Consider the following 13377-nt stretch of genomic DNA (forward strand, 5'->3'; position numbering starts at 1 on the left):
AGAACCGTGATACTATCGTTGGTGCATCATGCAATAATGCTTGAGGATGTGAGAGCTGAGGAAGAAAATGAAGAAGGAGATGGAGAGGAGGGAGATGAGTTGCTCACTGACATGTGAGGTGACATGTGAGGCCCACGTGGATCCCACTCATCACGTCAGTCAAGACCAGCCACTATACTGGTCCTGCCAAGGGAATAAAGTTGATAAGTTGTTGTGAGTTGGTGGATAGGCTATACCTGGTTCAAGGGTAAATTTCATACTCAGTGAAAATGAGGGACCAAAAGTGAACCTATTCCTAGGTCTTAAGATTGTTTGTGCAGTCTTAAATGGGCCGTTCCTTATTGGGAAAAAATTTTCAGTTTGCTGTAGTAGCTGCGCGCCTGAGACAAAGTTATTATTTTTTCTTTTCTAAAATTTGTACTATGAATAGGCAGGGAGTGATTGAAGTATGTTCAGTTCACTGGCATCCTCCGCTGACTAATTATCCAACGGATTATATATAGTGGATTATCTATTTGACTCGACTATAATATAAATTTAAGTGATAAAATAAACAGACCAGTAGAAAAAAGTGTCCGTAGAAAATGTATTTTAAAATATGTTGAGCATATAATTCACCGTAATAATCTAATTAAGCAGGGTACTAAAAGGGGCAGGGCAATCGACCCATGCCGACCGACGGTTCATGTTGTTCCGCTCCTGTAAGAGCCAGTTTAATAGTATAGCCCACTACTAACTCCAAATTCTCTATAACTAATAGTTAATTCATACAATAATTGCTTACTATACTATTAATACTTGATCCCACCTATCACATACATTGGTCCCAGCTGCTCTTCTCTCTCTTTTTTATCTTTTTAAAATATGTTTATAACTGGCTTGTAGCCTGCTATTGTACCTGCTCTAAGTAGTAACACGACTATGCATCGCGCCATCCCAAGGAGGTTTTAGTAAGGCTGTGTTCTTTTTCTCTCTTTCTCAACCCACTTTCCTCGTTTTCCGCAAGCACGCTTTTCAAACTGCTAAACGGTGTATTTTTTATAAAGTTTTATAAATATAAGTTGCTTTAAAAAATCATATTACTCTATTTTTCAAGTTTTTAGGCTAATAATTAATTAATCTCACTATAATTGTGTGCTTTGATTTCCGTGTGGGGAGCTCCCAAATGCAGCCTAAGAAACCAAGCAAACCCTCCGGGGTCCACGTGAGATAATCTCCACTAGCCTCCAAACTAAAATTTGGGAATTCTAGAAAAAGATGAGGTACAATAGACTAGCCAACCAACCATCCGTCTGACCAAACTCTTTCGCTTGCTAGGTGGAATTAGCTAGCAAAAATGCCTTGCCAAATTGTTAGCCAAGCGCGTCCTCGTGGTTGTGTGCCGTTGATGTCTGCAACCCTCTCAAGTCGCCACCTTCGCATCCTCCCACCGTGGCTAGCTGAAGAAGCTGAGGTGACCGGTAAGGAGTGGCACGGTGAGCAGAAGCGTGGCCGTTGATGCCACCGCCCATCGGGTTGTCCGTTAATAAGCAGGAGCTGTCGAGGACGTTGGTACGTGTGGCGGCTTCGGCGAGGAGCAGAGACGGAGATGGATGAGGTGGAGGACGTTGTCGGGGAGTAAGCTGAGGCGGTCCACGGTACCCCTGCCACTGTCCATCTGTAGAGCTCAGGCAGTGGCCTCTAAATCCCAAGCTCCATGTTGTTGACTCCTCCTTATCCCTGGAGTCATTGATTCCTCCTCCGGCTCTTGCCCTTCCGTCGTCCTGACTGTTGTCCCGCCTCCAACTTATTCCTATGCTGCCATTCCTGCCTCCGTCCCTCCCAATGTTGCCTCCGTGTTGGCTCTCCCGGATGTCGGTTTGTTGGACAGTAGAAATAGAGGAGGAAAAAGGGGAGTAGAGGTAGACACATATATGAGTCCCGTTGTAATACTGGATATAAAAATAGATAGTCTAGCTATTAAAGTGAGTACAAGTTTTGCTTGCCAAATCAGTTAGAAAGTTAACTATACTGATATTTAGAGAGTCTGATTTGGATGCCATGCTCGGAGAGAAGAAACGCGGTCGCCCAGCCCCAGATTGGTGGGTGCCATCTGCCTGCCTCACTTCCTGGCGTAAACAAGGCGGCACCCCGTAACCACCAGCTGCATGCAAAGGCCCCACATCACATTCACATGGTCGCTTGCGCGCAGCCGCCGCAAACGCACGCACGCACGCATGCGATGCGATCAATCCAGTCCTCCACCGCGCGCGGAGTTGGATCCAGGTCAAAGCCGCGTACCTATAGGCTCGATCGATCGTCGTACGCTTTAGACGGCTCGCACGAGCGCCTGTCTCCATCGGTTTCGGTATCGGCAGCAGGGTCAGGTGCAGCGTACGGTGTGTGGACGCGGCGGCACCGGCCGGCCCGGGAGGGATGCCTCGAGGAGGAGGACGAGGCCCCATGCATGTAGCGCGCGGGCCGCCCATCCGCACCGACGCGCGTACGTTGGCTACCGGCGAAATCGCGGAGTGGCACGCGGTCACCGACTCACCGTACGTCTCTCTCTCACCGATCGATCGATGGCCGGCGCGCGAGGAAACCGGGAGAAACGGAGCTGCACGCACGCACGCTCGTCGTGCCAAGCCAGCGCGCATCGTACGTATACGCTCCACTGACACCGACACCACGGCGCGGCGGCGTTGGCGCGGGCGCGATCCAAACCACGTGCTCGCTCACGTGGCGAGCCTTCGACCTACGGCTTTTCTGTAACCGGTGGGGGGGATTGTGCATGCGGTTTCACTTTCACGCCTCGTCTCGTCTCGTCTCTCCCTTTCCTCGCGCGCTCCACGCCATGAGATGCGCGCATCACCGACCCAAAAAATGGTCAACTATATATAATCTGGTGGAATGGGAACCCAAAGAATCTATCTCAGCATCTGATACTCCCTTCCATCCCAATTTAATCATCATAACGTGGAGATAAAAAATAATAAAACCTTCGTCATTAATAAACTAATAAGCATTAGTTAAGATGTTCCATTACTCTGTCTTTTATAGATTACGTCACATTTTAAATATTACATGGCATTGCACCAATAGAAATTAAGCTTAATTGGTTGTATGCAGCGCATTTAAGATATCCACTTACTCTTTGTACAAAGAAATATTTTGTTAGATGATGATTATTTTGGAAAGATAATTAAAATAGGATGAAGGGAGTATATTCCTATGTCAAGGGCGGAGTTAGAACAAAATAGAGGATGCTGCTACTTGCTTAATTTACTTTACTTTAAATCGAGTTTAAGCTGATACGGGTGTCTACGTTTGTATTGAGGGTGCATAAATGGTGAAAATAGACGAGGTATAGCTAAAAAAAATTTCATGATCGGGTTCCCGGTCCCCCCCCCCCCTAAACTCTAGCTCCGCCCCTGCCTATGTGTTTTGTATTGTCGGCGAAATCATCTCTTTTCTTTAAGTAGAATCAGCGGTGATCCAATATTTTATTCTCAATCGTTTTTTTATCCCCAATTATATAGGTCTAGCTTATTATAAACTACCTGCATGTTACAGTAGAGTAAATGTAACGGTGATTTGTCTAAAAGCAGTTATGTGTTTTTCTTTTATAAAAAAAACTGCTGACTCGTTTTGGTAACAGATGAAAGGTGTCACTGGCGGAACTTTGGAATGTCTCTTTCCAGGAAGAGTTTGACTTCTTGTATGTCTTTTATTTGAGCATATTATATTAAATAGAAATGATTTCACCTTGCTATTAAAATAAAGAGACATAAAAGTAGTGATGAGTACATCATTGGCTCAGATATAATCATACTTATGTTACATATCAACAAGCTAAAGATGGATATGTTCTATATTAGATTTCTTATTATATGTTCGAACAAACATTAATTACTGCACCATGAGTTTTGTATCTTCTCATTTGCAGAAATATTTGTGTGGATGAAGGAAAGAAGATCGGCCTATCCAGAAGGACTCTCGAGGTTTATAAGTACTTGTTGGAAAGCTTATATAGTCTACTTTCATATGGTTATGATCCCACGTCAAAATTCCTCCTAAGCAGTTGGGAATCTGCAAAACAAACCACATACCTCATTCATTTCAAGTCTGATTTAAGCCTTGCGCCTTTATAATTATGTCGTGAGCTAAGCCCAAGGGGTGGACACTCTAGAGCTAATCCTAGGATATTCTTAATCATATTTATTAAATAGCTGTCATAATTTAGAGTCGGGGTTTTCTTACATTATTTTGTCATTGCAGTTTCGCCGCTTAGTTCGGTTTGTGGAACCTTAACTTGTGAGCTTCATCGTATATTTGCAATATTTCAGATTGCTTCTCCTACTCTCTTGCTTGTCTTCTCGATTCGCTTGCAGGAGATAGCCTTATCGAGGTTAACCGTGTTTCGGTTCGGGTGATAACCAACGAAGGGGTGGTGTAATGACTGCGAGGGGTTCAATCGTACTGTTCGGAGCTTTTTGATCAGCAACGTCAAGTCTCTACAATCAGTTTATCCAATACCTAGTCCTCATTAAGAGCTAAAAAAAAATATATACAACAAATATTGAATCATCATAAGAGATGCGAGCACAACTACAATATTGATCAACTTCTGACAGACAAAAGTATATGAACGAACATTGACCATCATCTCCATTCTTCCGGTGGATATTTAAACTAGCATTATCAAATAAATCATTGGCCCCTACTCTAAAGACGGTATAGCCATATGGAACATCAACAATCCAATAGGTAACACTCTTTAGGTCTTTTATTAGGGATGGTGTTGCCATTCGGAACATCAATAATCCAATAGGTAAAACTCCTTAGGTCTTTTCTTGGGGATGGTGTTGTCAATTGAACCATTGATAACCCGATAAGCAAGACTATCTAGGGCTTTATTGTGGGCATCATAGAGAAAGAAAAGATAAAAGATTTTAAACAAATTCAATTTTGATAAGCACCATGAAAGACAAATCCTAAACTTCTATAATAAAAAAAAACCCTAAAACTGACTTAAGTTAGAGCAAAGACGGAATCTCATTTCCCCTCATTGTCAGCATTGATCTCGGAGACAGAGGAGGAAGAGGATCAAAGTAGAAAATTTCATAGAGTTCGACTTGTCACATGTCTCAAAGTTTTACATGGCTTATTGTGATTTTGGTGAGAACTAGCCAAATTTATTTATTGTTGACGGGTAGGCTAGATATATCTTATTAATATACAGCTGTTTATCATATAAACCTTTTCCATGTTTAAATTTTAGAAAATTTTGTTTGTTATACTTTCATAGTTGTTCTTTAATACATGTTATATTAACTTAGACCTCTATATTGTGCATCTAACATGGTCAACCCTGATACGACATGTTCCATTGATATTATGCCAGCATATTACAGTAAATGACTAAAATAAAAATAAGAATTAACACATGATGTGGATTAATTACTTGCATTTTGCGGACTGGTAGGCTGGTAATAGTACCATACCTATTATGGTTATGATAGAATGAGCAACTTAGGACCTGTTTAGTAGAGCTCCAAGTCCTAAATTTTGCTCCAGGAGTTGGGTCTGGAGTGGTGTTGTGGAGCTGCCTAAATCCAGTTTCACCTCTCTAGTTCATTTTATGAGATAGCTCCACCTAGCTCCGCTCCCATTGTAGATGGAGCTGAAACTGTTTGGCTGAGCTCCAGCTCCAGGAGAGGTGAAGCTAGAACTGGAGCTGTGCCAAACAATCCCTTAGGGTTTGCTAATCCGGGTTGGGCTTGCTTTTTGTGAAGCCTATCCCCATTGCGCTCACGACCCAACTGGCCTATGAGAGATAATGAGAATTCTTCTGTTTCTTAGTCATTAAACTTCAGTTTGTGTGAAAAATGGGTTAGAATGATTTATTATAGTACACCATCAAACAAAATTAATAGCCAAATATTCAGTCAAAAAAATAATAGCCAAATATATAATTTAAAAAATCAATTGCATCATCTATACGATCGTAGTATCATGAAAATAAAATCTATTAACTTATTAAAATAATAAAAAGGAACATCCACGTTCACTCTCATGGTCTAGAAATTCTCATATAAATCGGAAAAAAAAGAAAAAACAGAGTCCATATAGATATACAATTTAAAAATAGCTTAAATTCGGAATTAAAAAACAAGAAATATTGGAAGAGGAGATTAGAGTCTATACATGTATACAATTTAGAGCTAAGTAAAATTCAAAATTTTTTAAAAAAGAAATATGAAATAGAGAGGTTAGAGTCCATATAGAAATACAATTTAGAAATAAATAAAATTCAAAATTAATAGAATAAGGAATATTAAAAAAGTTTATAGTCCATATATGAATACAATTTAAAAATAACTGAAATTCAAAATTAAAAAAATAAATATTGAAACATTAGTTTAGAGTCCATATATATAAATACAATTAGAAATAATGAAAATTCAATATTAAAAATAAGGGATATTGGAAGAAGAGTAAGTCCATATATAAATTTAGAACTAATTAAAATTCAGAATTAAAAAAAATAAAAGTAGAGTTTAGAGTTCATATAGAAATATAATTTAGGAAAAAAAATAAACTTCAAAATAAAAAAAAGAAGATTGGGAGAAGAGTCTATAGTCCAAATGGATACAACGTAACTGAAATTCGAAATAAAAAATAATAAATATTAGAAGAAGAGTTTAGAGTCCATAACTCCATATAGAAATACAGTTTAAAAATAACCGAAATTCGAAATTAAAAATAAAGAAATATTGAAAGAAGAGTGTAGAGTATATATAGGAATACAATTTAGAAATAACTAAAATTCGAAATTGAAAAATAATTACTAACTATCATGTATATACAATACAATATAAATATTACACATTGCTAAGTTTGCTCAAGTTAGTACCGAATTTAAAATTATGTTTTCATTTTAATACATTCTAATATTAAAATATGAATATATATATATATATATATATATATATATATATATATATGCTATTATGTGATAAAAATATAACGGTGCTAGTTGCATAATCTACGCGGGTCGCTATGATAGGTTTTTATATTTAAGTGGAGAAAATACATCCTCCGTAAAGAAGAACCTAATTTTATTATGAATTTGAACATGAATTTAATAATTTTGGATGGAGGATGTACACGCACAAGGACCTTACCACGTGAATCGAACGGTTAAAATAACAAAACCGCCCAAAACAAACAAACAAATAAATAAATAATCAGAAGCACGCAAAATCATACCACGTCATAATCTAATCAAGCAAAAAAAAAAAAGAAAAAAATTCTACCCCGATCCTCACTACTGTGTCACTGACTCACTGTAGCAGCAACAGCAGCAGAGTGTGAGTGCTCATCAATCCAGCCCATCCCCCTGCTGCTGCTGCTTCGCTGAGACGACGAGAGGAAGAAGACGAGCCAAGCAGACGCCTCCTCCTTCTTAAGCTTCCCAATCCTTCCTCTTTCCCTCCTCCTCCGCCTCCGCCTACGCCTTCCCCGCTAGTCCCACACCTCCGGCGAAGATTCCGGAAGATTCGTCGATCCTCCGATCGATCAAGCGGCGGGAGGCATGGAGAGGTACGAGCTGCTCAAGGACATCGGCGCCGGGAACTTCGGGGTGGCGCGGCTGATGCGGAACAAGGAGACCAAGGAGCTGGTCGCCATGAAGTACATCCCTCGGGGCCTCAAGGCGAGCGTTCTTCTTCTTCTTCTTCTTCTTCTTGTCCCTTTTCGTGCGCTCTGTTTTCCTGATCGATCGATGGGTGGTGATCTGGTCTCTGCAGATTGACGAGAATGTGGCGAGGGAGATCATCAACCACCGGTCGCTGCGGCACCCCAACATCATCCGCTTCAAGGAGGTGAGGCCGTGGCGGGGGGCAAATTGGGTGTTCGCCCCTGTTCGTCGCGTCGGTGGCGAAGAATCTGTTTGTTTTTTTTTTCTTTTTGTATGTGTGTGTGATGGAAGAATCGTGCCTTGCGATGCAGGTGGTGGTCACGCCGACGCACCTGGCGATCGTGATGGAGTACGCTGCCGGCGGCGAGCTGTTCGACCGGATCTGCAACGCCGGGAGGTTCAGCGAGGACGAGGTTCAGCGATGCTCGAATCGACTCTAATCAACTCCATTTCTTGGTGAGTTCTTGTGCTAATCCGCGTGAGAATGGTGGGCTTTTGCAGGCCAGGTATTTCTTCCAGCAGCTCATCTGCGGCGTGAGCTACTGCCACTTCATGGTAAGAACAGAAAAACGATCCCAGTAAACATTGCATTCTTTTTTTTTAAAAAAAAAGGATGGGAAAGTGTTCAAATGTGAAATTATTATTCGTGATGGATTCGCAGCAAATTTGCCACCGGGATTTGAAGCTGGAGAACACGCTGCTGGACGGCAGCCCGGCGCCCCGCCTCAAGATCTGCGACTTCGGTTACTCCAAGGTAGGGAGAAGGCCTTCTTTAACCTTTTCTTGAATACAGTAATCTTTTCCCTCGAAACCTGCCTCAACACCTCTTTTCCCTGCCCGGATTTCTTCTAGAAATGGACAAGCTTTTCTTTTTTCCCTTGTCAAAAGGCACTCCCTTTTTAAATGATCTAGAGTCGATTTAATTACCTATAAACATATATTACACTAGTAATATTTGATCTCACCTGTTATACATACATTTTAATATGTGCTACAGCTGGCTATAAATTTGTAGCCGGTTACTTTTCTCTTTTATCATTTATCTTCGGTTTATAGTTATCTAGTCTCAAAAGATCAAAACTTTTTCTTCACTGTTTCAATTCACTCCCCCAAGAAACGCCATTGCTTGCAAACGTTTTCTTCTACAAATGCTAAAAAAAAAAACTCCTATGTGCTTTCTTGCCTAATTTTTCTCCCCCTTTTCTTACGCGCAACTGCCTAAAAGAAGCAACATTTTCGCTTTGATCGCAACATGACGCCTTTTTTGTTTCTTCTCCTCGTCGCAGTCGTCGCTGCTGCACTCGAAGCCCAAGTCGACGGTCGGGACGCCGGCGTACATCGCGCCGGAGGTGCTCTCCCGCCGGGAGTACGACGGCAAGGTCAGTCACGCCCATTCGCCCATCACTTCCCCTTGTCATCTGTGGCATGGTGGTGGGGCCCACTGGCAGTGGCGGTAGCGTGGGGCCCACCTGCTCCTCCTGAGCGCCGAGCACGTGCCGTCCCCTGGGAGTCCACGTATCGCGGTTCTCAAGGCAAACACGACCTTGGACCGTAGACCCGGCCTATGGGCGAGCTGGGCAGCGTCGGAAAGTGGGTCTCATGTGTCTGTGAGTGTTGGGTCTATGGGCTACTATGGGCTAGGGTCCATGGGGGGGGGGGGGGGGGACAGGTGCCTCTGGGTGGTGGATTTGGGATTTGTCCTCTAGGAGAGCGGTGGAGATTTGCTTGCCTGCGGCCGGACAGACGCCCACTGGGCTATGGGCCCGGGATTGTTCTTAGCCCGGGCCCACACACTGCCTCGTGATTCGTGACAGTAGTAGTACTAGTACATGCTAGACAGTGTGTAGTAGTACGCGCTAAACAGGCTGTGTGAAGGGGCCCTGAGACCATATGCTGCTGACTGTCACTCTCAGTTCAGCTGAGTGTGTTTTGCTCAAAAAAAATAGAAGAAGAAGAAGAAGAAGAAGAAGCTTGAGTGTGTGTTTCTTGCTGCAGCTGAGCTGAGCTGCTACTGTAGTGCATTAGATTCCCAGCTAATGATGCTCCCTCCAGTAGTGGTAGTAGAACTCCAGTGTTTTTTGTTGAAAAATCTCTTCTGTAAAAGCAAGGGAGGGATTATTCAAAAGGACAGGTTCCTTCCTTTTGTGTGTGTGTGATGTCGATCTAGACATTCACATTCTCTCTCGGTTTTTTTTTCGGTAATCAACTAATCACACATCACGCTTGATGGGGATGCTCGCTTCGACGAGGCGTGGCGGCTGCTTTAACGGCACGCCAGACACAAAAGAGGAGGGGGGGAGAAAAGACGGGTTGATCGAATTCGAGACGGTTTTAGTGGTCAAGAGTTTGCACCCTGTAGCTTGTTACGTGCCCCCACTTGTTGCTTTATTAAAATGTGGTGGCCTGAGGTAAAGTGAGATTAGCCGGTGATGGCATGAGATTCTCCAGGGTACAGATGCGAGATATTTTGCTTCTCGCCCGATTTGGGTGGGGTTAAAAGTTCGGATTCTTTGTATGTTTGGTTGTCCAGTGTGTTTTGGCGAGTGAAGTAACGGAGTGTGATTTTGTCTTTAGTTACATGCAACGCTAAGAAAGGAATGATTTTTCATCGTTTGGGATTGAAATGGAACAGACGTGTAGGGATTAGGTGAATTGTGACAGGATCCATGAGGTAGACGCACCCCTCAGTCTGTATTTGCAGTTATGCATGTCATTCGGTTGGACAGCTTGCAATTTTTGTTGACATCTTTTTGGGTTCACCTCATACTTTATGTCCTTTTCTGAGCTTTTTTTTCCATCATGGTTCTAGTGCTACATATTAGCTAATTGACGTAATCACAATGGGCCCTCGGACCCAATCCTTTTCAGGTAGACATGTTAGACTGAACTTCTCTTTGGCCTTTTCTGTGGTTATTAATTTTCTCTCTCTCCTTGGTGTCAGTTACTGCCGTCATATCTTATGAACGATTTTCTTCAGGACAGTGATTGCATTTTGTTCCTTCCCTATATAATATATCTACTCAGGCTGCTTAGATTTTTCACGCTGCAAAATTGGTTGCTTTTGATTGACAAAGTGGACACTGCCATAGATAATTTGTAGATGGAATATCAAGAAACATTTTATCATTTGCATCTAGATGTTCCTTTTTTACAACCATAATGTGCCCTTGATTTCAACAACCTATAATGCTTATTTCCGAGTTATAGAGTTATGTATTTTTCAGCTGATTTGTTCCCGTCATCTTTAGACTGCCCTCAACCACCTGTTTTTTATTTGAATTAATGCTGGAATAATCTATTGCATAAAGAAAAAAAACCACTGTCGTACCGCTTTCCAAAAGATTACTGGATGCGTATGTCCTATAACAGTCATGGTTGTTAGCCTACTTAGCCATTAGGTGAGAAAGCACAAAGTGCCCCACAGCAGGTAAATGTCTGTGGGGGGAATATGTAATTACCGAAGGACATGGATCCTCTGAGATCATCTTTTCTATGTTCTCATGATAACACCACCACCCTAATAACGAATGTCAATACTTATGCTTACCATAGGTGTGTTCTGTCATTACCTGTTTTTATCTTTGCTTTAGTACATAAGCGTAGCACTGATGCTTGTCTGCCTTTTGAATTTAGGTTCATGGAAGTGCACGTCATCTTTCCTATCATTCAGTTTATTTTGTACAGAAGTTAGCATCCATTGTGAACATAGCTGAAATTTGCGTACTTCGGAGAGTTTTGATATTTCCACGCTTCTATTTGGAACTTTGAGCGTACTAAACATAAGTGACAGCATGCTGTGCAGAAAATAAAAGGAGCCAATCAAATAGATGTGCTAAATAGTGTAATAGAGCCTTTGATTTTTGTTTCTTGGACCATTTTAAATTACAGAGATTATTCTGAAATGTTTTGATGATCGAAACAAGCACGATTAATGTTCTACAGGCTGTTCTGCCTTAATATTCTACTAGGAAGAAGTGTACTTTCATACATCCTGTTCTTGCTTGTATTTATCCTTTCATTTGTTTCTATCTTATCTCCTGAATTCATTTACTTGTCTCCTAACATTTTTGGATTGGATGGTTGATGCTTCAGACAGCCGATGTGTGGTCTTGTGGAGTGACTCTTTATGTGATGCTTGTTGGTGCTTACCCCTTTGAGGACCCTGATGACCCCAAGAATTTCAGAAAGACCATTGGGGTAACAATTTAAGAACTTTTCAGCTAAGCATTATGAGATCACAACTTCTAGTCTCTTATGCTTTGTGCATTTTTTGTTCTCAGAGAATAATGTCAATTCAGTACAAAATACCCGAGTACGTCCATGTATCCCAGGACTGCAGGCAACTCCTTTCTAGAATTTTTGTTGCAAACCCTGCAAAGGTACTACTCTATTTAAACTCAGATCAACTTACATAGACCTATTCATGATTTTTTTTTAAAAAAAAAATCATTCCCAAACTTCATACAGAGAATAACAATAAGGGAGATCAGGAATCACCCATGGTTCCTGAAGAACCTGCCAAGAGAGCTCACAGAAGCTGCACAGGCAATGTACTACAAGAAGGATAACAGTGCCCCGACCTACTCCGTCCAGTCGGTCGAGGAGATCATGAAGATTGTTGAGGAAGCGCGGACGCCGCCTCGGTCCTCCACCCCCGTGGCCGGCTTTGGCTGGCAAGAGGAGGATGAGCAGGAGGACAACAGCAAGAAGCCAGAGGAAGAACAGGAGGAAGAGGAAGATGCTGAGGATGAGTACGACAAGCAGGTGAAACAAGTCCATGCCAGTGGTGAGTTTCAGCTCAGCTGAGTATTTCTGTCCAGCAGCACAGGAAGATTGCAAACTGGAGATATTGTCATAATGTGGCAGCTGATGGTCACACTCCCATTCTGTAGTTTGCAGTCTTGTTTTTCTTTTTTCAGTTTCATTTTTTTTTTCTTCTCTTTGATGCTGCAACAGTGTAAATTACCAAAGTGGTTCTGTCACTGTCTTTGTAATGACTGATTTAAGTTAGCATGCAGAAACATAATGTATTGAATAAAACCATCTCATTGAGCATCTTCTTTCTCAGAGTTGCAGTCCCTCTATCCTTGCCATCCTGTTACTGCTATTGTCCATGTATTCGGTTCATCGCTTGGGTTGGGACAGAGAGGTGAGATTGCAGCTCTTCAGAAAGGAAAATTTTGTCAGTAACCGGAATGGTGAAATTACACCCTCCTTAAGACAAACGAACAATAATGGATTGTGGAACTAACAAAATGCACCAATGTACATGATCAGGGGCATAATGTTGAGTCCAAGGTGTACATAGGAAACATAAGTGACAATAATAGAAAATGGAACAATGCTTTGCTGAAGACCAAATTTAGGGGGTTGGAGTGTGCATCGTAGTTAACTGAACACAGTTTGCCACTCCCACTGATGTGGTTACATTCAGAATGTGACAGCAAGAGAAAATCCTAAACAGACCAAAGCAAGAACCAACCTCATCAGGGTATTCCGCCATCAAAATCTGCAACGCAATCGGCAATTCCACCATCAAAATCTCTGTTTGCACAACCAAATCTTACACCTGAATGATGATTCGTTCTTCTGTACATATGCTGACAATCAGAAAGTAAATACAATATGTTAGTGTAATTCCATTTTAATATACAATGTAACTTCTATATAACTTTCATATAATTTGGAACCGTTAG

At 41.7% G+C, this 13377-nt stretch overlaps 1 protein-coding gene across 1 annotated transcript; it reads left to right on the forward strand.

Moving 5' to 3' along the window:
- Positions 1-7341: 7341 nt before the first annotated feature.
- Positions 7342-12736, forward strand: LOC127770408 (serine/threonine-protein kinase SAPK7). The gene is made up of 9 exons (XM_052296112.1): positions 7342-7696; positions 7791-7865; positions 7993-8094; positions 8183-8236; positions 8343-8435; positions 8968-9060; positions 11774-11878; positions 11962-12060; positions 12149-12736. Exons 1-9 carry the CDS (start codon positions 7577-7579, stop codon positions 12485-12487), a joined length of 1080 nt encoding a protein of 359 aa, XP_052152072.1. The 5' UTR covers positions 7342-7576; the 3' UTR covers positions 12488-12736.
- The last annotated feature ends 641 nt before the right edge of the window (positions 12737-13377 follow it).

This window comes from Oryza glaberrima, chromosome 4, assembly GCF_000147395.1.
Source record: "Oryza glaberrima chromosome 4, OglaRS2, whole genome shotgun sequence".
Taxonomy (NCBI): Eukaryota; Viridiplantae; Streptophyta; class Magnoliopsida; order Poales; family Poaceae; genus Oryza; species Oryza glaberrima.

What these genes read in the sequence shown, in the direction of transcription:
- LOC127770408 (XM_052296112.1), top strand. Translation starts at nt 7,577, where the DNA reads ATGGAGAGGTACGAGCTGCTCAAGGACATCGGCGCCGGGAACTTCGGG. An exon ending in ACATCATCCGCTTCAAGGAG is followed by an intron (nt 7,866 to 7,992) that starts GTGAGGCCGTGG and finishes CTTGCGATGCAG; the next exon opens with GTGGTGGTCACGCCGACGCA. An exon ending in ATTTCAGAAAGACCATTGGG is followed by an intron (nt 11,879 to 11,961) that starts GTAACAATTTAA and finishes TTTTGTTCTCAG; the next exon opens with AGAATAATGTCAATTCAGTA.